Source organism: Vipera berus, assembly GCF_964194415.1.
Source record: "Vipera berus genome assembly, chromosome: 6".
NCBI lineage: Eukaryota > Metazoa > Chordata > Lepidosauria > Squamata > Viperidae > Vipera > Vipera berus.
Window position 1 is genome coordinate 5,309,405 of NC_138208.1, and position 24,684 is coordinate 5,334,088.

General features: G+C 43.9%; 1 protein-coding gene across 3 annotated transcripts in view; it reads right to left on the bottom strand.

Annotated features, from left to right (window-relative positions):
• LRRK2 (leucine rich repeat kinase 2) overlaps positions 1–24,684 on the bottom strand; it is a 95,189-nt gene that overhangs the window by 6,409 nt on the left and 64,096 nt on the right. For all 3 annotated transcript variants that reach the window (XM_081330713.1, XM_081330712.1, XM_081330711.1), the window contains 11 exons: positions 22,184–22,284; positions 20,185–20,375; positions 18,930–19,090; positions 18,111–18,281; positions 17,239–17,339; positions 16,931–17,125; positions 14,507–14,700; positions 13,087–13,159; positions 12,279–12,463; positions 10,428–10,580; positions 2,672–2,880 (listed from right to left, as the gene is read on the bottom strand). In XM_081330713.1, coding sequence (XP_081186839.1) covers positions 2,672–2,880; positions 10,428–10,580; positions 12,279–12,463; positions 13,087–13,159; positions 14,507–14,700; positions 16,931–17,125; positions 17,239–17,339; positions 18,111–18,281; positions 18,930–19,090; positions 20,185–20,375; positions 22,184–22,284 — 1,734 coding nt within the window. The remainder of the gene's footprint in view (positions 1–2,671; positions 2,881–10,427; positions 10,581–12,278; positions 12,464–13,086; positions 13,160–14,506; positions 14,701–16,930; positions 17,126–17,238; positions 17,340–18,110; positions 18,282–18,929; positions 19,091–20,184; positions 20,376–22,183; positions 22,285–24,684) is intronic.

The following is a 24,684-nucleotide window of genomic DNA, read 5'->3' on the forward strand; positions in this document are numbered from 1 at the left end:
ACCGTGCGTGCTACCCTTCCCGCAAGCTGAAATAATGAAAATGACATTAAGAATAACAGTGTCTGAAATCAGCAAGGGGTATGCCGACAACCCTTCCCTGGCCGAACCACGTTGCTTGGGAACATGTTATCAAAACACATCAAAGCCATTTTGATCTGAAAGATGAAACAGCTCGTTCCCTCTTCTGCTGCTGAGAACCTTACTCCTTACGGGAAGAAGACTTAAAAACAAAAGAAGAAGTCCCAAGCTGTTTTGCTTCCCTGTTTTGCCACCCAGATGGATTAAAAGCAAAACACAAGAGGGAGGAGGAATTGGCCGTCTGTTTAAAAGATGGCTAATTCAAACCTTTAGCAGGAAATGCTGAGTGTGCTACGCCAGTCTCTTCTTTCAAACTTTTTCTTCATTAAAGGCTAAAGTAATCCGAAGAAGCTGGCCTTACATTTTATTTATGAACTATGAAGCAAGATTATACCAAGGTCACAATTGTCAACAACAGCTGATGTAATTTTTTTTTCCATTTATATCCCGCCCTTCTCCGAAGACTCAGGGCGGCTTACAAGCTTAGCAGTAGCCTTCATTCTATGTATATGCCTGCTTATTAGGGCTTTCACACACACCCCCAGCGGCATTATTACAATTAAGTCAGCTTAATTGCCCCCAACAATCTGGGTCCTCATTTTACCTACCTCGGAAGGATGGAAAGCTGAGTCAACCTTGAGCCTGGTGGGACTCGAACCTGCACTAATTGCAGGCAGCTGGTGTTACTTAAGGAGGCATTAGCCCACTGCTCCACCAAGGCTCTTTAGTTGTAATGTATTGGGCCTTTTACTTGAACTGTTTTCACCTGTCTTTGAATGCTGCTTGAGATTGCTTGTTGCTGGCTGCCCAGACATGCAGTCTCCAGGACGACCATTGGTTGGCTCTGGGGCGGGAATAGGTTCCTTCAAACCTATTGGCCGCTGCCTAGAGGCCAACCGTATAAGTAGCTGCGTACAAGCCTCTGTTCTCAGTTCTGTTCCTGTTCTACAATAAAGCAATGTTCCTGTTTGAACTCTCTCGTCTCGCCTCCTGCTTGCAAAAAACCCAGTACACAACAGCTGAGATGATGCAAGATCTGTATTCCCCCCCCCCCGGCATATTAAGGAAGAACCGAGCGTCTACAAAATAATTTGCTGCCTTTAATAATTACATTTTACGTGCTCTGCTTCCTTACCAGTTCCGCAAAAGTCCTACACAAAAAGTTTGGAAACAGGAGAGACTGGGTTGTGAGAAAGAGGTGCTACTCCTGAAAATGCGAGTTCTGTTTCTAACCATTATATGCAACCCGTCGTATTTTAAATACGTATCTCCCTAATGTACCCCTAATGTGTTGCTTGCTTAACATTTTTATGTCATTTATTAAGATGGCCAACCAATTCATTCTCGGTGACTCTGGGCGGGCTTACAAAGATACATACTTTGTATCTTATTTCTGGTCGAGAAGCATCCAGTTTGTCGAGGAGGAGGAGTCAAACAGGGAGCTAGCCTAGAATCACTACATAACTGCAAAGGTTGTCTGTCTGTCTGTCTCTCTCTCTCTCTCTGTGTCTGCCTGTCTATCTATCTATCTATCTATCTATCTATCTATCTATCTATCTATCTATCTATCTATCTATCTATCTATCTATCCCTCATTGAACACTTCACTTGTGCCTTGTCTAATTGTTCTCAGGAGCAGATTGCCAGACTGGGGTGATTCCTGCATTAGAGGCTCAACAAAATAAAATACAGGTAGGCCTTGACTTATGAGCACAGCTGAGGCAAGAATGTCCACTGCTAAGCAAGGAGGTTGTTAAGTGAGTCAAGCCCAATTTTATGACCTTTCTTGCCAGCGTTGTTAAGTGAATCACTGCAGATGTTAAGTGAATGATGAGGCCATCGAGCAAACCCAGCTTCCCTCTCTGACATGGCTTGTCAGAAGCTGGCAGGAAGGCTGCCAACGGTGAACAAATGACCACAGGATGCTACAACTTGTTGCCAAGGGCCTACATTTTGATCATGGGATCGTAGGAAGGTCGCAAGTGTCATAACTAAATGAACGGTTGAAAGTCGTTTCTTAGCTCAAACTCTGCATGTCTGGCTGTGGTTGTTCACGCCTTACATTTCCAAAATGTACAATATTTCTTCCCGTTACTTAAAGGGCAAAAGGCAGACCAAACAAACATAAAGTAAAAAAAAAATCCTTGTTCCTACAACCAAGAGCGTTTTTCCCTATACAGGAAAGTCCTTGGCTTACGACCACAACTAAGCCCCAAAATTTATGTTGCTTAAGCGGGACATTCATTCAGTGAGTTTTGCCCCATTTTAAAACCTTTTCTTGCCACCGTTGTTAAGTGAATCATTGCAATTGTTAAGTTAGTGACACGGTTATTAAGTGAGTCTGGCTTCCCCCATTGCTTGTCAGAAGGTCGCAAACGGGGATCATATGATCCCCGGGACGCTGCGACCGTCATAAATATAAGTCAGTGGCCCAGCATCTGAATTTTGATCATGTGACCCTGGGGATGTTGCAATGGTTGTAAGTGTGAAAAATGTTCGTAAGTCCCTTTTGGCCAGTGATGCTGTATCTCTGAATGGTCACTAAATGAACTGTTGTAAGTCGAGGACTGTGGGCATGTGCTTCATCGCTTACCTAGTTGTGTTGTCGTCATCATTCTCACCGAACGACAGAAATCATGAATTATCCGAATGGGGAGGCGCGTAGACAGGTCCAGCAGCAAGATGTGTCCTCCCCCTGTGCCGATCCACAATGCCGTATTTTTCTGAAGACAGATACTCTTCACTCTTCCGGCATAAGCAAGTTTTTGTTTCGATTCTCTGTTCAGCTTTGGTACCTCCGCTCTGGGAAAAGAAAGAGCACGTTGTGTCCAAATTGGGTCAAATAACGTTCTACCCTTCGGTTTGCCACAGGTGGTTGCGTCCGCTCGTGCAGTTGGTGTACAAGTGTGAGGTCTGATTAAACCAACCAACCAACCAACGTGTTTCAGTAAGGGGCAGTAGCGCTTTAAACTTTGAAAAAACATGACATCGCCGGTTTAACTTGGAACACAAAAGAATAAGGGTCGTCGGACAAAGGGCTGTCCAATCTCTTCTTTAAAACCTCCAGTGCCCCTACAGCTTTTGAATTCAAACCATTCTACTGATTGATTGTTCTAACCATCGGGAAATTTCTCTTTATTTCTAAATAGGATCTCTCTTGGATGAACGCCCACCCATTACTTCTTGCCCTGCCCTCAGCTGCTTTGAAGAGTAAGTTGACACCCACCCACCCCTCTTCTCTCTGACAGCACCTCAAATATTGGAAGACTGCTGTCATATCATCCTTAGTTCTTCTCTTCGATAAGACTAGGCGTATCTAGGTCCCTCAAATTTACTAATGGGTCTCTTAAAGCAGCCACCTCTTGTGAGGTGATCTCACGATGAATCGTTAAAGGAGCTTCCAAGTAAAGGCATCACGCAGAGATGCAATCATATTAGCTTTATTCAATGATAGATCAAAGAGAAAGAAATACTTGGCATGAAAGCATTCATGCCTGCATGTGAGAGAGAAATAAAATAAAACAAAACAAGCTAGCATTACATGACTAAAACAGAAGGACTAAGAGCTAGGAGAGGAGAACTGGAACTAGAAGGAGAAATGGAGAACTAGAAACTAGAACAAAGAGCAGCCCCTCGTGCAGAGGTATTTATGGGGGGTCTTGGTCCCTCCCTGACCATAAAACTCTCTCACCAATGGGGCTGTCGGGTCCGAGACCCTTGGCTCATCAGTGGAAACAAAGAAGCCTCTTTGCCTCCATCTGATGATCCTTTTGGGAAACTGCCAATGGCTGGCACTAATCATCTAACAATTCCCCTTCTTGCCAGCCAATGACAGGGACCAGTGAATGTATGTAAGGGGCGAGCAGGTGTCATAGACATGCATGAAAACATTCAGAAGGCCAAACACAAACGCTTACACAGAAGATTGTGCCGGTCAATGGGAACAGGCTTGGTAAACAGATCAGCTATCTGGTCAGCTGTATTACAGTGCTCAACATGTATAAAACCCTTTTTGGTAAGCTGCCTGACATTTTTATAGCGTATGTCTATATGGCGAGATCTAGATCCTACTGCATAAGCCTCCGAGATTGCAATTGCGGCAGTGTTGTCCTCTAGAATTTGGATGGGCAGAGGGGGAGATGCCCAGATGCTTGTTATCAGTTCATTGAACCAAGTCAAATCATTGGCCGTGTCTGACAGGCTGGCATATTCAGCCTCGGCCGTGGAGCAAGAAATAAATTTTTGCTGGCTAACATGCCAATGTATTGGGCAGCCATTTAGCAATATGAGGAAACCAGAAGTGCTCCGTCTAGTTTTGGTGTCGCCAGCCCAGTCTGCGTCTGAGTAAGCGGAGAGCTGGGCCGTCTTCCCCTTCTCTGGTTCTAGCATAATGAGGGCATCAGCTGTGCCCTTTAGGTATCTAAGCACCCTTTTAACAGCAGTCCAGTGGAATTCCTTTGGGTGTTCCACGTGCCTGGACAATAGATTCACAGCTAAAGCTATGTCAGGTCTGCTCCAATTGCTGATGTATAGCAAGGAGCCAATCACAGATCTGTAAAGCGTGTTATCTGTGAACTCAGGACCGTCCTTATGGGTGTGGTTGTAAAAGTCGCTTTGCATTGGGCTATGCGTAGGATTAGATTCTGTCATTTTGCATTTGGCCAGTAATTCCTCTATCTTTTCTTTTTGAGATAGAGCGAACCCCCCCTTAGTGGCCAAAATATGCACACCCAAGTACTTGTCAACCCGCCCCAAAGACTTCAGAGTAAACTTTTCTTCCAGGGCCTTGGCAAATTCATCACACCTTTCCTTGTCAGGCCCTACATATAATAGGTCGTCCACATAAACTAACACCCGTTCTGTGGTAACCTTGGAATTGCGTGTGAAAACACATTGATCTGCATGAGATGTATGGAAACCAACTCGTTCTAAACTCTTTCTAAGACAGTCATACCATAATTTCCCTGACTGCTTAAGACCATATAACCCTTTGTGAAGCAATCATGTATTTCCCCCTTCTTGCTGGTAGCCAGGAGGAGCTCTCACGTAGATCTGCCGGTCCAAGTTGGCGTGGAGGTAAGCCGTCTGGATGTCGAATTGGAAGACTTCTTCTCCCAGAGCGGCTGCAGTCACGAGGGCGGCCTTGACGCTCTCTGCCCGGACGGTTGGAGAATAAGTCTCCGAGTAGTCCTCCATGTAACGCTGAGCGAAGCCCTGGGCTACCAAACGGGCCTTGTATAGGTAGAGGCCATTGGCAAGTGGTTTGGCTTTGTAAACCCACCTTGTGCCAATGACTTTCCTCTCCTTTGGTGGTTGCTGGGGGGTGAAGACTTTGAGTTTCTTTAAGCTCTGCATCTCCTTCTCCATCGCGAGCTGCCATTTCTCCTGCTCTTCGATGGGCAGCTCCTGGATGTCAGAGAAGGATTTTGGGGTGACCACAACGCTGTTGACAGACGCGATGTGGCCAATGTCAATTCTCTTTGGCGGGACCCCTTTGTTGGACCGCTTCGACCTCCTTACCTTCTGCCACTCACCGCTCTTTTCTTCCGCGGGTCTCTGAGGTGTCGCTGGGGGTGAAGACGGCGTGTCTTCCTCCATGGGACTGGACGCATCTTCGTCTTGTTCCTCACTTTCGTCGGTGGCAGGGTATGTGGTCGTCTCAGGTGATGTCGTGGTCGGTGTGCCTTTGCTGGGTCGGTTGGCATATGGGCTCAGATCATTTGAGTGGATCTGGGTCCAATTGGAATCCTCTTCGAAAGAGGCAGATTGGGAAGTCACAGGCCTGCCCCCTTCTCCCAGGAAACGATAGGCCTTGGAGCCAGGAGCATAGCCCAAGAACCTTAGTCTCTGGGAAACAGATCTCCCCTTCTTCCGCAGCTGCTTGGGGATGTGCACCCATGCATAGGAACCAAACACACGCAAATGTGCCAGATTTGGTTTCCTACCGTGAACCAGGAAATATGGGGTCTGGTTCACAACACTGCTCCAGGTGCGGTTTAAGGTGTAATTGGCATAATGAACTGCCTCCCCCCAGTATGATTCTGCGACGTTAGCGTCCGCAATCAGACTACGCATCATGGTTTGCAGGATTCCATTTCTTTTCTCAGCTACACCATTTTGCGAAGGGGTGAATGGTGCAGTTAGAAAATGGCGGATGCCCTTACGCCTTACCCTGTCCTGGAACTTCTGAGACATGAACTCAGCCCCGCGATCGCTCTGCAATTGTGCGATCTTGGTCTTGTACTGGGTCTCTACGAAGTTGTACAGTGACTTTATGGCATCAAAGGCTTCAGATTTTTCTGTGAGAGTATACACGTGGCCGTATCGTGAAAAATCATCAACGGCAGTGAGAAAATACTTTTTCTTTCCTAGGGATGGTGTGAAAGGGCCAACTAGGTCAACATGTACTAGTTGGTATGGGTATTGAGTCTTACGTAATGACACCTTTGAGGTCGGGGCAGCCTTCCTCTTTGTTTTCTTGCAAATGGCACAGTCCAGAAACACGTTACAGTCCTTGAGCTGGACTCCCTCAGCAAACTCTCCCATCTTTTTAACTACAGGGAAGCTTGCATGACCCAGCCTTCTGTGCAATAAGTGGGCGCACTTATCATGAAGCCGCTTCCCCACTGACACCCTCTTGGCTCTAGTTGCTTTGAGTGGTGCTGTAGGTGCCTGCTGAGATTCAGGTTCCTTGCCCACACTGCCCTTGGAAAGCCTTGGGGCAGGCTGTGGTGGCTTGGGAGAAAAATATGGTAAGCCATTTATGATGGCTATATTTCCAATGACCCTCTGGTCCCGGGTGACATGACCTCCCCCCTTGCGAAATAAAACTTCCACTTTGTCATCGTCACACAATTTGGTAATGCTTAATAGGTTGTTGGCTATGGATGGGGCGTGTAAAACACCTTCAACTTTCCCAAGACCAGGTACAGAAACAACCCCCTCACCAACAATTGAAGCAGTATCTCCATTTGCCACTTTGACAGATGAGTTAATTTTCTTTAACCTTTTAAAACCTTGACTCATATTAGTAATGTGAGAAGAAGCTCCAGAGTCCAGTAACCATAAGTCAGTGGAGCTATCAGCCTTTGTTGTGGGGGTGAGGGAACAAGTATGCAGAGAATTTCCCTTGCCCCTGCCACGCCCCCTTCCTTGCCCCTTGCCTCTTACTTGATTGGGACCACGTTTAGGGGCTTGATGTTGATGGGGGTAGTCTTTCTTGAGGTGCTCCTCAGAGCCACAGATGAAACACTTAAGTAGAGCATTAATTTGCTCTGAGTTGTGGCGCCCCCTTCTGGCTTGCTGAGTGGTGACTCTGGCGTATTCTCCGGCATCTCGTCTCCTTCTATCCTCCTCGATCAGTCTTCCTGTGAGGTAGGACAGATTTATGTCTTCCCTCCTGGCCCCTTCCAGTGAAACAATGAAATTGCTCCAACTCCTGTCTAGGGAAGCTAGAATGATAGCAACCATGTTCGCATCAGACAGTGGAAAATTTCTGGGTATCAGTTCTGCTCTGAATGCCGTTAATTTTGTGAGATGTTCGGGCATACTAGCACCAAACCTTAGTTTTGTGTTGTACAGCTCAGATGTGAGTCTGGTGAGTGAACCAAGGGTATCGCTGTGGAATAATTTGCGTAATAATTGCCAAACCTCACCAGCCTTGAGCCCATCTGGGATGCTGGCATACAAGTTGCCATCCAAAGAGTCCAGTAGCGTGGTGAAAGCCTGGCGATGCATCCATTCTTCTCGAGGTCCCCAGGGTAAAGAAGGAGTTTTCATTACCATCTCTAGAGTCCCATTCTTTAAGAGACACACCTGGACGTCTCTATTCCAACTGTCGTAATTCTCGCCCCCAAGTTGTAGTTTTTTAAAGTTGTTTGGAAGACTAGCTGATGTGGGAAAGTCCCGTTCAGTTCCTTTTTGGTACATTTCAGAAGTGTCCATAGACATAAATGGTGTAGGTATCCCTCTAGTGGTCAAGGAGGGAATTTTTTCTTGTTGATTATTTAGTAACTCCAGATGGGCGTGCCCAGAAACCATGTGATCCGGGGGAGGGCGTTGTTCAGGATTTCTCCCTTCTTCCCATGAGGCATTGGGGGGGCGGAGCCCAGATTTGCCAGCTCGCAGTTGCTGCAATGAATCCTCCCGAGAATTGCAGCCACATGGATTTTCATCATTGCCTGGTTTGCCCTGAGGAGCCCATTGCTGGTCCTGAAGACCTGAAGAGAAGGTGGGAGGCCGCGGGGGTTGGTTGTTGGGAGGCTGCAGGCTGGATTCCCCCCGGCAGTTGGGCCCTGGGGAGAGGATGGGAGGCCTTGGAGGGGGGGTGGCTACCCCCAACATCTTTTTGGGCCCCAGGGCATCAGTTAGGAGCTGGATGGCGGCCTGAATGGCTGCAGCATTTGTAGGAGTCTCGGCTGGACAGACCTCATTTTCATCATTGGACTTTAGGCTTTGTGGTGGGGAGAACTCAGGAATTTGCATGCTGCTTTGGCCGGATGCCAGGAATTGCATGTCATCTCTGCTGGATGCCAGGGACTGCTGGCTATTTTGGCTGGATGCCAGGGACTGCTGGCTTTCCAGGCTTAAAAAAGTCTTGTCTTTGTTAGACCGTGTGGGGTTAATGGGGGCCGCCATCTTGTTTCCTGTTCCAGACCATGTGGGTGGAGCCATCTTGTTTCCGCTTGCCCCAGGAAGCTGTAGCTCACAGCTGGGCGGGGGGGTTCGCGCCAAAAGCCCTGGGGTCCCGGGGTGACTAAGGGTGGCGGGCGCCATATTTGGAAGCCTCGTGGTCGATAGGGAAAGGCTCACCAGGGGTTCTGAGGCTTTCTGAGCCGTTTCCTGGGCTGCCTCCCCCCTCCCCTGCATTGCAAAGATCTCTTTAAGCAGCTCTTCACGTTCCTGTGCAGTCAGTTTACTCACGCGGCGTTTGGTTTCAGCCAGGTCCGTCTCTGCAGCATCTGAGCAGTCTTGGGCAGTCTGCAAGCCTTCTATGCTCTCCTCTGTGGCGTTCAGTTGTAGAGAGACATGTGAAGGGGTCCTAGACGCTCTGCTGGATCCTCTGACGGGATGAAGGCCATTTGTGCTTTCATCTGCAGCTGAGGTTGCTTCAGGGACTGAAGTCTTGGATGTAGGCAGGGACGCCGTCTTTGATCGATGACTTCTGGTCACGATAGTAGAAGTCCTGCCATCTGTTATAAATGGATTTGAGCCGGGTCTTTCAGACATCTTGTTGGATAGATCCTGGCTGGCTTGGAAGCATTCCTTTAAACCATCCTATGGCTACCAACTTGTGAGGTGATCTCACGATGAATTGTTAAAGGAGCTTCCAAGTAAAGGCATCACGCAGAGATGCAATCATATTAGCTTTATTCAATGATAGATCAAAGAGAAAGAAATACTTGGCATGAAAGCATTCATGCCTGCATGTGAGAGAGAAATAAAATAAAACAAAACAAGCTAGCATTACATGACTAAAACAGAAGGACTAAGAGCTAGGAGAGGAGAACTGGAAGGAGAAATGGAGAACTAGAAACTAGAACAAAGAGCAGCCCCTCGTGCAGAGGTATTTATGGGGGGTCTTGGTCCCTCCCTGACCATAAAACTCTCTCACCAATGGGGCTGTCGGGTCTGAGACCCTTGGCTCATCAGTGGAAGCAAAGAAGCCTCTTTGCCTCCATCTGATGACCCTTTTGGGAAACTGCCAATGGCTGGCACTAATCATCTAACACCTCTTTTGGAATGCTAGCACACAAAGCTGATAAAAGACAGGGCTGCCTTAATGAGTAGCACAGAGATGGTGCCCTCCTGGTTTCCGAACTCTGTATCCTGAATTATTTTTGAAGTGGGTACATCTCTACTGCCTATACAAGCATAGTAAATGAAGTGTTACCGCAAGCATGATTTTTTTTATCTCCTCCACCAGCCCATCCTTATTATAATATAAAACAAAGATGCAAAACCTTTTCATGAATGCTTGGGAAATAAATTCATTTTAAAAAACTGGCCATGAGTTAGCAGAGGGTAGGGCTGGGGAGAAAAGCTGATTTGATGACATCACCTGGAATGGCAAGGCTAGAATATTTGTCTTTCCTTCCTTCCTTCCTTCCTTCCTTCCTTCCTTCCTTCCTTCCTTCCTTCCTTCCTTCCTTCCTTCCTTCCTCCCTCCCTCCCTTCCTTCCTTCCTTCCTTTTCAGTTAGGGCTTTTTATAAGTTTATTAGAGATTTAACTTACCTGATAATACGTTTAAAAAAAAAACGACACAGAGAGGAAATCAGACGCATTTATTTGTCCTAATTATCTCAGCCACCTGCGATATTGCTGACTCTGTGGAATATCTGATACTCACTTCAGTAGATGCACGCAGTCAATTAGTTCACAAAGCTGTTCCGTTTTTTTGTCCCAAATCTCAACAAGATAGCTTTCCTTCTTTGCCAGGTAAATAAATTTGTCTACTGCTATAGAAATAATGTTGGCATGGCAGTAGTTCTTGTGACATAATCTGAAACACACACACACAAAAAAGCAATTCGGAAAATGATGTTGTGGCATTTATAACAGGCTCCATTGCATAAAGTGATTAAAGTGATAAGCAAACCAACATCCCGTGACAGTATAATCTCTCTCTCTCTCTCTCTCTCTCTCTCTCTCTCTCTCTCTCTCTCTCTCTCTCTCTCTCTCTCTCTCTCTCTCTCTCTCTCTCTCTCTCTCTCTCTCTCTCTCTCTCTCTCTCTTCCTCCCTTGCTTTTTTAGTAGCTGGGTTTCAAAGTGACACTTCTACAAGCGACTTGTGCTCTTCATACTGCAGATATTCATTTAGCCTGAATATATGCTTAAAAGAGAGAGCCTGTTGGCAGGGGTAGGCAGCCTTGGCTCTTTTGTGACTCGTGGACTTCAACTCCCAGAATTCCTCACCCAGCTATTCTGGGAGTTGAAGTCCACAAGGCATAAAAGGGCCAGGTTTGAAAACCCCTTCCAAAATTCCTCAGCCAGGCACGCTGGCTGAGGAATTCTGGGAGTTGAAGTCCACGTGTCATAAAAAGAGCCAAGGTTGCCTACCCCCTGGCCTAGTGGTTAAGAAACCAGGAGACCAGGAGTTCTAGTTCCATCTTAGCCAGGAAAGCCAGTTGGGTGATCTTCTCTCTCAGCCCAATTTACCTCAGAGGGTCGTCGTTGTAGGGAAAATAGGAGAAGGCTATATGTGTTGGATATATTCGCTGCCTTGAGTTATGTGTACAAAATAATAAAGACAGGATGTAAATAAAATAAATAATAAAAGACGGGCTACCTTAGCGCAGGGGCTCTTCAAACTTGGCCCTTTTATGCTTTGTGGACTTCAACTCCCAGAATTCCTCAGCCAGTGTGCCTGGCTGAGGCATTCTGGGAGGGGTCTTCAAACTTGGCCCTTTTATGCCTTGTGGACTTCAACTCCCAGAATTCCTCAGCCAGTGTGCCTGGCTGAGGCATTCTGGGAGGGGTCTTCAAACTTGGCCCTTTTATGCCTTGTGGACTTCAACTCCCAGAATTCCTCAGCCAGTGTGCCTGGCTGTGGAATTCTGGGAGTTGAAGTCCACAAGGCATAAAAGGGCCAAGTTTGAAGACCCCGGCCTTAGTGTGTCATGGAATTGCATTGCAAGGTATTAGCTGGGAAACTACAAAACTTGATTATTCCTCCCCGCACACAGATCAAATGGCCCAGCTACGAACATTTCCGCCCGTTAACCCTTCGCAAAATGGCTGGAAGCCAACCCACCATCATTTTCATTTAAGCTGTTTTAGCGGCTAAGTGAGTCTCGCCTGATTTTACCTTTTTTTGCCACTGTCATCAAATGAATCATGAAGTCGTTAAGCAAATCCAGCTCCCCCCCACCCCCGACATTGCTGGTCCAAAGCTGGCTGGGAAGGTTGCAAGGATGGTCCCAAGGAATTCTTTTCACAAAATAAAGGATTAAACCTAACGGAATTTCTCGCTGCTTCTTTATTTTTGTTTGTTGGGGCATTTTTCTTCCTTTCTTTCTTTTTGAACATGAATGCACTGAAATAAATTTAAGGACCCTCAAAAATCTACGAGAAATATGCAGGCAAGCTAACGGGCGCAGCAGATTTTTTCAGACCGAGCGAAAAGCGAAGCGAATGGTGTTTTTAGGGATGCAAATAGGAGAGAGAAGAACCTGGTAAAACGTAAGCAACACAAACGTACAGTTGACTCGTGTTGGTCTCAATGAGTTTGTGGGTAGACAAATCGCTGGACAATGATAATATCTTGGTTCCGCAGCCGCCCCAGAGCATACTTTTGTCGGATGAATAATTTGATTCACTTAAGCACATCAGCGGAGTGCTGGTATTTCCAACGAGAAAAGTCCTTAAGGGTCCAGCACATTTGCCCTGCAGAGAGAAAAATAAAGAAAATAAACCTAGAACATAGAATAACAGGGCTGCTAGGGTCCTTAATGGTCTTCTAGTTCAAGCCCCTGCAGAGAGAAGCAACCTGGAACTAAGGAGAAACTTCCTGACAGTGAGAACAATTAACCAGTGGAACAACCTGCCACCAGAAGCGGTGAATGCTCCAACACTGGAAGTTTTTAAGAAGAGACTGGACAGCCATTTGTCTGAAATGGTAGAGGGTTTCCTGCCTGAGCAGGGGGTTGGACTAGATGACCTCTAAGGACCCTTCCAACTTTATTATTATTATTATTATTATTATTATTATTATTATTATTATTATTATTATTATTATTATTATTATTATTATTATTTAATGCCAAAGTTCTTGAGCCCTAGATAAGATTCCTTGATAACTCAGGAAGATCTATAGGAAAAAGTAAACCATCAAATGTAGTTAAAAGTAGACATTAGACGAGCTTTGCTATATTTGAGTATTAAAAAAGATATAACTTGCAAGAATTCTTAGGACACGCCTGTTCTATATTAATGCAAAGACAGTGTTTATTGCAAGCATACATCTGTCATAATTACATATTTCTTGGAAGACTGTAGTGAATATGTACCTTGACTGCTCTGTCCTCAAAAATGGCCAACTGTCCATTGGCTGTACCCACCAAAAAGATATTCTGGTACTTGCTGAAATTGAAGGAGAAAATGCACAAACTCGTCAACAAAAGAAGCTTGCCTCCAGACATGTAGCGCTTAAGCCATGCAGTTAAAAGTGTAAACCTGGAGATAAGAAAAGCTGAAATTGCCAGCCCATGTACTAAAAGAACAAGCAAGATATGTCAACCTCAGCCCCCCCTCACCCCCCGCCCCAATTAGCCCTGTGCCGAAAGTCTGCAATAATTCTGGTCATGCGGTGCTCAGACCACACAATAATGTCTAAATACGGGTGAAAGTAAATAAATCATTTTTTTAAAAAAAAATCAATATTTCTGTATTTTAAAGGCCATTTTGAAGCAATGTACAGTATGAAGTGGAATCTAAAAATATATATAAAGTCTTTATTGATTAGGCCTTGGGCCATATCAAAGTGCAAAGTTCCAGCAACAAATTGTTACTAAAATTTGATAAAAGCAATTTAAAATGGATTTGATAAAATACAATTTAAAATGGAATTAGAATAAAATACGATTTAAAATGAAATGGTAATAAAATACAATCTAAAATGAAATTGTAATAGTGTACAATAATTTAAGATATAAAATATGATAAAATTATATTTCGGAGTCGCCCTTGCAATCTACCCCAATCAGTCTCACATATGCAGATCTCAACCAAACCATTTTGTTTAAGTACTGTGCTACGTTAAATATTATTTCCAAGTTCTGGCTGGACATAAGGTAAGTTGTTTTGATATGGGGATCCCAATGGGTCATTTGTTTGGTATATAGACCAAGATGCCTGTCTCTCACCCTCTTATACAGGCAACAGTCAAATAGGATGTGAGCCAGGTCTTCTACCTCTGCTGCTCGGCAAATGCAGAGACGCTCATTGTACGGTATAACATGAAATCTCCCATATCTGACCATTGTGTCAAGCTGTTCGAATCTCGCTCGCGTAAATATCTCCCTAAGGTGTTTTGGGAGTTGTAACTTCAAATAACTGTCTATTTGAAAAGTACGTTTGTATTTACTCAGCCATTTCAAGTTACCCACCTTACTAAGGATAGCTATATCAGTTTGTGCTTCTATATCCTTAATTCTCTGGGCAACTCTTTTTTTAAGTGGAATCTAAAATATTCAGCCATACTGTAGGAAAAGGAGAGGTAGAATCTGGGAGGGGGAGTCAAAAGAGGCATCGGCCTAGAATCCCTACGTAGCCACAAGCAAACTCAAACCAGCCCACCTTGAATTCAGGTGACCCCTGTCTAACTCTTAACTGTTCATTGAAAAGATTCCTATCCGTAGGTTTTTAGCAATAAATCCAGTTTACTTGGACCTTCAGGTGTCGATCTGATCTTTTGTGCTTGACACATACTTATGCTTTGACAAGGGACTGCAGTAAAGGCAGGTGACCGAATCTGACATGGTGTGAAACTGATTTCTGCGTCTTCCATCTTGGGTGGGAAAGGCCCAGAGGGTTCCTGACTGGGTTCCCGCAATCACCCAGTTCTCCTTCGCTGCGGAAAATGTAACCAAGGCCAAGCATAATATTCTACTGTCTTCAATGTCCTGTGGGAAGAGAGGAAGGGGAGGAAAAGAGGAAACCTCTGTCCGTAACCATAGCAAAATAAAAAGAGAAATATGAATCCTAAAAGGCACTTGATGACTTCGACCTACAGGGGCTTCGTTCGTTAAAGCAAAAGTGCCCAACCTTTGTGGCTTTGTCGGCTGGCGGCGGCAGAGGAGGCAGTGGGAATGGTTCCACGCAAGCGGTGGGCAAGCGTGCTTGCGCATGCAGCTGCATTTGCACAAGCAGAGGCTGTGCACGCTTGCGGCTTGCACAAGTGCAGCTTCACAGCCTCGCATGCATGCCTTCCCCTTGCAGAAATGGAGCTGTGGGTGTGGTTCCAAACGGGCCGTGGCCCGGGTGTTGGGGACCCCTGAATTAAAGTATGTAGGGGAGTGTCCCTCAATCTCGACAACGTTAAGGCAAGTGGAGTTCAACTCCCAGAATTCTCCAGCCAGAGATAGGGGGAATTCTGGGAGTTGAAGTCCAACTGTCTTAAAGTTGCCAAGGTTGACAAACACGGGTCTACGAGGTTCAGCACAAAGCCAACATTTTTGCTCAGTTTTGGCTTAGGGTGAAATGTGAAGCCACTACTGTGAAATAACAGTTTAACAAGATTTGAAGGGATCCTTGGAGGTCTTCTAATCCAACCCACTGGACTAGCCGGAGACCCTATGCCATCCCAGACAAATGGCTGTCCAATCTCTTCTTAAAAACCTCCAGTGATGGAACATCCGCAAGTCGTTCTGATGATTAACTATTCTCACTGTCAGGAAGACAGGAAATTGTGATTTGTAAACCATGGCTTAGGAACTACCCATAAGTGCTTGGGGTGGAAAAAAAATGATATCCTCTCATTGTGGTTTGGTATGCTGGTCTGACAGCCGCGGATAGGAAGACATTACAGAGCGTGGTGAGCACAGCACAAGACATTGTGGGCTGTCCCCTGACACCACTGGATGACCTCGCCAGGGCTCGCTGCCTTGGAAGAGTGAGGAAAATTCTCAGGGACGACTCACACCCTAGTCGGTACCTCTTTACTCTCCTACCATTGGGTAGGAGATCTAGGAGTATAGCCAGCCACACCAACAGGCTGTTAGGCTCTTGAACGGGAAATAATTTTTATAAACTTTATGCAGAATTGACTTGCGAGGCCGGTGTGTGGTGCAATTAGTTCAAATGGTATAAATAAGATTTTTTAATATTTTTTTTTAATTCCATTTATATCCCGCCCTTCTCCGAAGACTCAGGGCGGCTTACAAGCTTAGCAGTAGCCTTCATTCTATGTATATGCCTGCTTATTAGGGCTTTCACACACACCCCCCAAGCGGCATTATTACAAAGTCAGCTTAATTGCCCCCAACAATCTGGGTCCTCATTTTACCTACCTCGGAAGGATGGAAGGCTGAGTCAACCTTGAGCCTGGTGGGAGTCGAACCTGCACTAATTGCAGGCAGCTGGTGTTACTTAAGGAGGCATTAGCCCACTGCTCCACCAAGATGGAGGGTTTGTTGTCACTGTGAGTTGGGGGGTGGGAGCACGAAGGGAGGCTCAGCTAATCTCAACGTATACATGGTTGTACTTTGACAATAAAAGTTCATTCATTCATTGGGGTTTTACCGATTAGACTGACTTGCTGATACAGACATGGCTAGTGCCTACTACTATAGAAATGTAAAAAGTTGAGATTTGATTTTAATGTCCGATTTTACTACAACCGAGAGAGTCGGAAGTCATATATATATAATAAATTCCCAGCAAGGACTCGTGTCCGGGCTAATAATTAAAGTACAGATAGTCCTTGACTTACGACAATTCATTTAGTGACTGTTGGAAGTTACAACAGCACTGAAAAAAAATGATTCCTGACCATCGTTCACACTTGTGATCCTTGCAGCATCACAATTGGGTAACTGGCCAACTAGTTCATATTTATGACGGTCACAGCGTCCCGGAGTTGCATGATCCCCTTTTTGCGATCTTCCGACAAGCAAAGTCAACGGGGGAAGCCACCATGTTACTAACTTTAACAACTGCAGTGATGGACTTGACAACGGTGGCAAGTAAGGTTGTCAAACGGGGCAAAACTCACTTAACCACTGTCTTGTTTAGCAACTGAAATTTGGGGCTCAGCTGCGGTCGTTAAGTCGAGGACTGCCTGTGTTCACTTTATCACCGAAGCAGCACAACACATAATGAAGCGTCAGTTTGAAGGTCAACGCTGAAACCTACTTCGCAGGTGCGTTCATCTGTGTTTACGTCGACAAACGAGAGCTGGGCCTCTCCCCTGCCACCACTTCCGATCCAGATCCCGGTCTTCTTGTTACTTTGGTTTGTCGCCACCATGCATTCCGACGCAAAAGGGGAGGGCACCGAAATGTGTCTCATGAAACAAACGAGTTCTGCAGAGTTCAACATTTCATAAACCTGTGGAGACGCCGTGTTAGTCAAAGTCTATCTTTTGCTAAATGTTTTTTGCAGGCAAAAGTTCCTAGTGCTAAAATACGTAGCGTTGGAACATCTGTGTCGACTAGGCCTACCTGGTCAGATGTAGGTCTTTCTTGAGGATTTTCTTTCAAACATTTCTTAATTAAATCTTCAAACCTTGGCCAGGGGGCACAGCCGTACTCTTTGACAGGATCTAGAGTAGATATTTCTGAGCTTAATTTGGAGAATCGCATTGCGGGGACTAATGTTTGTCTTGCAAAAGCACAAACTGCTTAAGGGGTCCTTGGGGCTCTCTGAGTTTGGTGGTTTTGTTGGAAATTCTGTTTATATATAGCCCCATAGACCAAACGAAGAGTACAGTCACCATGTGCTTTACTGCTCAACTGTTTAACTGTAACAGGAAAGTGGAAAGTCTACTTAGAACAAAAGAACACAGAGTATATACTTTAGATCCAAACTTGTAAACACTGTCATTCTACTGGCTGAATACTACTGTAGTTGTTGCATAGAAATACATCCCAACAATGAATTCCAACAGGTTTCCTTGCAGACGTTTCATTACCAAGTTAGGTAACATCATCAGTGCAAGGGTCCTAATGATGTTTTCTAATTGGGTAATGAAACGTTTGCAAGAAAACCACCAAGCTCAATCAAGGACTCCACAGTTCAACCCTCAGCAACAAATATTATTGGATGTGATTGAATAGATTTTTTTTAAAAAAAGGGCTTAAGATACTAGTTTTCCTTGTAATCCAGATTTGGTTGCTTTTTTTCATTATAAACTTTTCCCTTTATTTAAAAAAAACAAATGAAATTCAAATACATCCAAACTAGGACTGAGAATTCACATGTTTCCCTGTTTAGTTTCTACATTTGCTGGACAGACTAATATAAGGTAGATTATTACAAAGGGTACAAATGTATTGTGCGTATAATAACCAGACAGAAAGAAAATGGAGCATACCTGGCAGTTTTCCATGGATAGCTAATTCATCAAAATCATTAGGAAATTTTATGCCTTCTAATATTCTCCCACCAGCTGTTAAAATGTCATACAGCAGCAAGCCAAATGAATAAACATCAGCTTGTTGATTGTAAATAACGTTTCCTCTTGCAACTTCTGGTGCTCTAAATCCTTGAAAAAAAAGGAAAAAAAAGAAAAAAATCCACGAATCACTAATTGTTACTGTCTTTACTGGGCAGATGCTGTTCTTGTTTTAACTGCAGAATTTTAAATGATATTAAATGCCTTCGGATCGCATAAACAAGAAAATCAAAATGTTATTTATGGTGTAAAAGATACATAAATTCTCCAGAAGGTAATTATGAAAAAAAAACTGTTGGATCAGTTAATAATTGCAACTGTCTGCTTTTTCCATAATATAGCCAAGTGATTTGGAAACCTTGTATGTTGGTACCATCAACAGACATGTAGACATAAACAACATCTACATACTGTGCAAAAGAGGCAATCAACAAGCCAAAAAAGGGAACAAAAAGATCAAAATAACAAGTACCTACACCATTACTAATAACCATTGCTTTCTGAATCTAGATCTTGATTGCTATACAACTCTAACATACAGGTCTATCGGAATATGAAGAAAAATAATTGGCAAAATAATTCATTAAAGGACTGAGCCAGGAGAGTCAATGGCTCATTGGCTTTCTCTTCGTTGATCACGTCAAGGAATCCGTTCATGTTTATCTGGCTAACTAAGCAACTTACGATTTCACCTGAGTACCTTGTTACCAGAGGTAGGAGCTACTAAGTTGTTGATACCTGGCGTGCCTTCGGAGGTTTTTATTCCCATCCGGCAACAATACTGGGAAATGCCATAATCGGCAATCTTGGCAATGACTGCTGAATTGGGATAAAGCGTGAAGAGCAAGACGTTGTGGGGCTTTAAGTCACGATAAATGATCATTGAAGAATGTAGGTACCTGTTATGAAAAAGGAAGAAAGAGAAAAATAGAAGCACTGAGAAGAATAGAAATAACATTATCTCTCTATCTCTCTATATCTTTATATATTCATCTCTGTATCTATCTATCCTATCTACCTATCTATCTATCTATCTATCTATCTATCTATCTATCTATCTATCTATCTATCTATCTATCTATATCTGTATCTATCTATCTATCTATCTATCTATCTATCATCTATCTATCTATCTATATCTGTATCTCTGTATCTATCTCTGTATCTATCTCTGTATCTATCTCTGTATCTATCTATCTATCTATCTATCTATCTATCTATCTATCTATCTATCTATCTATCTATCTATCTATCTATCTATCTATCTATCTCTATCTCTATATCTACCAATCTCTCTCTCTATCCATCTATCTATCTATCATCTATCTATCTATCTATCTATCTATCTATCTATCTATCTATCTATCTATCTATCTATCTATCTATCTATCTATCTATCTATCTCTATCTCTATATCTACCAATCTCTCTCTCTCTCTCTCTCTCTCTCTTTATCTCTGTATCTCTGCATCTCTGTATCTATCTCTCTATCTCTGTATCTAATCTATCTATCTCTCTATATATGTACCAATCTCTCTCTCTCTCTCTCTCTCTCTCTCTCTCTCTCTCTCTCTCTCTCTCTCTCTCTCTCTCTCTCTCTCTCTCTCTCTCTCTCTCTCTCTCTCTCTCTCTCTCTCTCTCTCTCTCTCTCGGATGCTTATATCCCAACGATTTAGAGCAGTGTTGTCTAGCTTTGGCAAATTGAAGAGTTGTGGACTTCAACTCCCAGAATTCCGCAGCCAGTCATGATTTCTGAGAGTTGATGTCCACAGGCCTTGAAGTTACCATGACTGGATACCCCACATAGATATAGATTATATACAGACACACAGAGAGAGAGATTCATTCATACATATTGAAAAAGGAAGGGCTTATCTCCTCCTCCTCCTCCTACTACTACTATTTTATTATTATTATTATTATTATTATTATTATTATTATTATTATTATTATTATTATTATTATTATTATTATTATTATTATATTTTTTTTACCTCAAGCCATCTGCAACATGCAGAGCTATCCTGTGCTGTAAGGTTCTGGTTAGACATGCATTTTCTTGCTGCAGTAACCGATCTAAAGACCCCTTTGGGGCTAATTCCATGACAAGCATCCGGGGACGCACAGCTGCAGCCATCAAGAATACCAAGCTAGGATGATGGAGATGACAAAGCACAGCCAGTTCCTGGACACAGCAAAATCAAAGTGAAATGACAGCGATACTCGGCCTAGGTTTTCTCAAAGGGGCTTTTTTCCGTTCAAAAGGCAACTGGACTGTTTCCCCCCCCTCCCTTGAGGAAGAAGACAACGACGTTTCGCTTCTCATCCAAGAAGCTTCATCGGTTGCGGGGAAGGGGGGGGGAAATGGAAGGATAGGTTTTGAGGGGTGTTCACCCCAAAGTGTACGGCTAACTGTTTTTGGAGATTCTCAGTCATCCAGGCCATAATTGTCTCAAAGGTGCTTTTTTCCTTTTCTTTAAAAGGCAACAGGACTGTTTTTTCAGGAGGAAGGGGGAGGGGGGAGGAGGAAGAGGAGGAGAAGGAGGAGGAGGAAGAGGAGGAGAAGAAGAAAGGAGGAAGAGGAGGAGAAGAAGAACAATAACAAGGAGAAGGAGGGGGAGGGGAAGAGGAGGAGGAGAAGGAGAAGAACAAGGAGAAATAGAAGCAGAAGGAGGAGGAGGAGGAGGAGAAGAAGAACAAGAAAAAGGAGAAGAAGGAAAAGGAGGAAGGGGAGAGGAGGAGGAGAAGGAGAAGAACAAGGAGAAATAGAAGCAGAAGGAGGAGGAGGAGAAGAAGAACAAGAACAAGGAGAAGAAGGAGGAGGAGGGGGGGAGAGGAGGAGGAGAAGAACAAAGAGAAATAGAAGCAGAAGAAGGAGGAGGAGGAGGAGGAAGAAGAGGAGGAGGAGGAGAAGAAGAACAAGAACAAGGAGAAGGAGAAGAAGGAGGAGGAGGAGGGAGAGGAGGAGGAGAAGAAGAATAAGGAGAACAAGGAGGAGGAGGAGGAAGAGAAGAAGAACAAGAACAAGGACAAGGAGGAGGGGGGAGAGGAGAAGGAGAAGAACAAGGAGAAGTAGAAGCAGAAGAAGCAGAAGCAGAAGCAGAAGAAGAATAAGGAGGACAAGGAGGAGGAGGAGGCTCTTTGAGACAACTATGGCCTGGATGACCGAGAATCTCCATGGACATCATGTTATGCTTGTAAAGGTCAAGGTAAAGGTTCCCCCGCACATGCGTGCTAGTCGTTTCCGACTCTAGGGGCCGGTGCTCATCTCCGTTTCAAAGCCGAAGAGCCAGCGCTTGTCCGAGGACGTCTCCGTGGTCATGTGGCCGGCGTGACTAGACGCCAAAGGAGCACGGAACGCTGTTACCTTCCCACCGGAGTGGTCCCTATTTTTCTACTTGCATTTTTACGTGCTTTCGAACTGCTAGGTTGGCAGAAGCTGGGACGCGTAACAGGTGCTCACCCTGTTACGCGGAACTCGGGATTCGACCCGCCAAACTGCCGACCTTCTGATCGACAAGCTCAGCGTCCTAACCCACTGAGCCACCGCGTCCCTATATGCTTGTAGCACAGGCTAAAGAGAGAGATTTTTCCAGCAAAATCCCTGCCTCAAACATCCCAAGCGTCACAAACTGTTTCCGAGAAGCTGGTAAGGCTTTCGAATCGACAGTCGACCAAGAAAAAGCAGAGATAAAAAAAATCTGAAAGTTGAAAATAAATTCAAGCGATTCCCCAAAATCAGCAAAAGGGGGGAAAAAAAAACCCAAGAAGCAAACCGTAGTTTTTTATTCTGGAATAATGCAACAAGAGGCCACTTCGAAAATGCTTTGAACCGAGAGCCGAGCGTGTTGATATTGGCCACAAAGAATTAATCACCCTTCTCTGCTATGAGGTCAGTAGCCATTGATTAGGTTGCCTAATCCTGGCCCTTGTGAACGCTAAACCGAAATTCCTGGCTTTGTGATTTATTAGCAAGGCTGTGAATTGACTCACCTGTCTCAGAAGCCTCAGGGATGTATGCTTATTAAAAATCTTTACGGCTACTTCTTCGCCAACGTAAACCGCACGGTACACAGATCCAAATCCGCCATCGCCTTTTCGATAGAAAATATGAGACAATATTAAACGAACAGGTAACGGTTCCCTGAATTTATAGGAGGATAATTACATATGTAATGAAACGCCGTTTCGGCATATTCCAGAGGTCTTCGAACTTGGCCCTCTTATGACTTGAGGACTTCAACTCCCAGAATTCCTCAGCCAGGCACGTCTGGCCGAGGAATTCTGGGAGTTGAAGTCCACGAGTCATAAAAGGGCCAAGTTTGAAGACCCCTCCCAGAATTCCTCAGCCAGGCACGTCTGGCTGAGGAATTCTGGGAGTTGAAGTCCACGAGTCATAAAAGGGCCAGGTTTGAAGACCCCTCCCAGAATTCCTCGGCCAGGCACGCTGGCCGAGGAATTCTGGGAGTTGAAGTCCACGAGTCATAAAAGGGCCAGGTTTGAAGACCCCTCCCAGAATTCCTCGGCCAGGCACGTCTGGCTGAGGAATTCTGGGAGTTGAAGTCCACAAGTAATAGAAGGACCAAGTTTGAAGACCCCTGGCATATTCTAAGTTAAGAAGTCCTACCGTAGCTGAAATAATTATTTTTAAATTTGTTGGATACAGTGATGGAGCATTTACAACTTCTGGAGGCAACTCATTCCACTGATTAATTGTTCTCACTGTCAGGAAATTTCTCTTTTCTTCTAGGTTGGCTCTCTCCTTGATTAGTTTCCATCTAATTATGGCAACCAGTATGTTCTAGTGCTGAAGGCTCCAGATTAGAAACCAGGGTGCTATGAGTTCTAGTCTTGCCTTAGGTATGATAATGGGTTGTTTGTGGCCAGACCCTCTCTCTCTGTCTAACCCACCTCACAGGGTTGTTACTGTTGTTGTGGGGAAAATAGGAGGAAAAGGAGTATCAGGAATGTTTGCCGCCTTGAATTATTAAATTCATTACGAAATAATAAAGGCGGTGGAACAATTAATTAAAATAAGCATGCCCATCTCCCCTTCCTTTGCCCTGGGCATTGTACTGTAAAATGTTAAAATATAAAAACAGTATATAAAAATTAAAAATTTAGAAAGAGGCGAGGACGATTGTTCGAACACTTCAATCGTCCTCGCCTCTTTCTAAATTTTTAATTTTTATATACTGTTTTTATATTTTACATTTTACAGTACAATGCCCAGAGTCCTTCTTTGAAGGAGATGGGCAATTCAAAAATGTGGAAAACATCTTTCCCCAATTAGATGTATTAATCCATCAAACCCCTTAAAAAAAATTTTAAAATCTAGATTTTGGGGGGAAAGCTAGATTGGCTTTGGAGACTGGACTTATTGTATTCAATCAATCAGCAATTGATAAGAGATGGTATACAGATACTAGCCTGGATTTGATATTAACCAATTAGGGTTAATATTTGGGATGATAGCAGTTTGAAACCGTGGTAAATATTCTACGAGTTGATTATAATAACAGTTTCATTAAAAGAGTGTTTTGGAATTTCAACCTTGCCTTTGTTTTATTAGTGTTCACAACTTTTATTGCTTTTATACTTTTACATAATATGCTCATTGTTATTGTTTGTTCTGTTCACCACTTTATTAATATGGTTTACAGATGACAGGCTAACAATTTGTAAATACGTTTAGTAGCTTAACAGTTTGTAATTCGTTTGGCCAGTTTCTCAAAGGGTGGGAAACCAACATTGTTCTATTATACTAATCAGCATCCAACTAGAGAGGATGTAATGTGTATGTATGTTAGGGTTTTTTTAAGACACTTTTTTGGTCAATGTCTTTTTTTTGTTTTGTTTTTTTTAATATTTTGGTGTTTTTGCATTTTAATCTTCTTTGAATAAAGTAAAATTTTTCAAAATAAAAAAAGTAAAAAACAAAAAACAAAGGAACAAATAAATATAGCCAACAAAATTTTCTGAATTCTCAGCTCTAAGCACAGCTTGCAATTGTCAGCACAATCCTTCTGCAAATCCATCTGCAAATCATGCAAAAATGCTAGGTATCTTATGCAACCATACGTGAAGATAGACTGGAAGAAATAGTATGATGAAATCACACAAAACTTTAGTATCCACACTGAGGGCATCCCAAAATAATTCTACATTATCTACTGAATGAAATTCCTAACTTCATAAAATATTTCTAACAATACCAATTAGATTAAAATATTAGCAACAGCACTAGCACATAGACTTATCTACAGCTTCATAGGTCTTCACAGCCCTCTCTAAGAGGTTTAGTCATCATCTCTATGCAGTTTACAGAGTCAGCATATTTGGCCCCCAACAATCTAGGTCCTCATTTTACCGACCTCGGAAGGAGGGAAGGCTGAGTCAACCTTGAGCCCCATCAGGATCGAACTCCAGACGGTGGGCAGAGTTTGCCTGCAATACTCCATTCTCACCACTGCGCTATCACAGCTTAAATAACA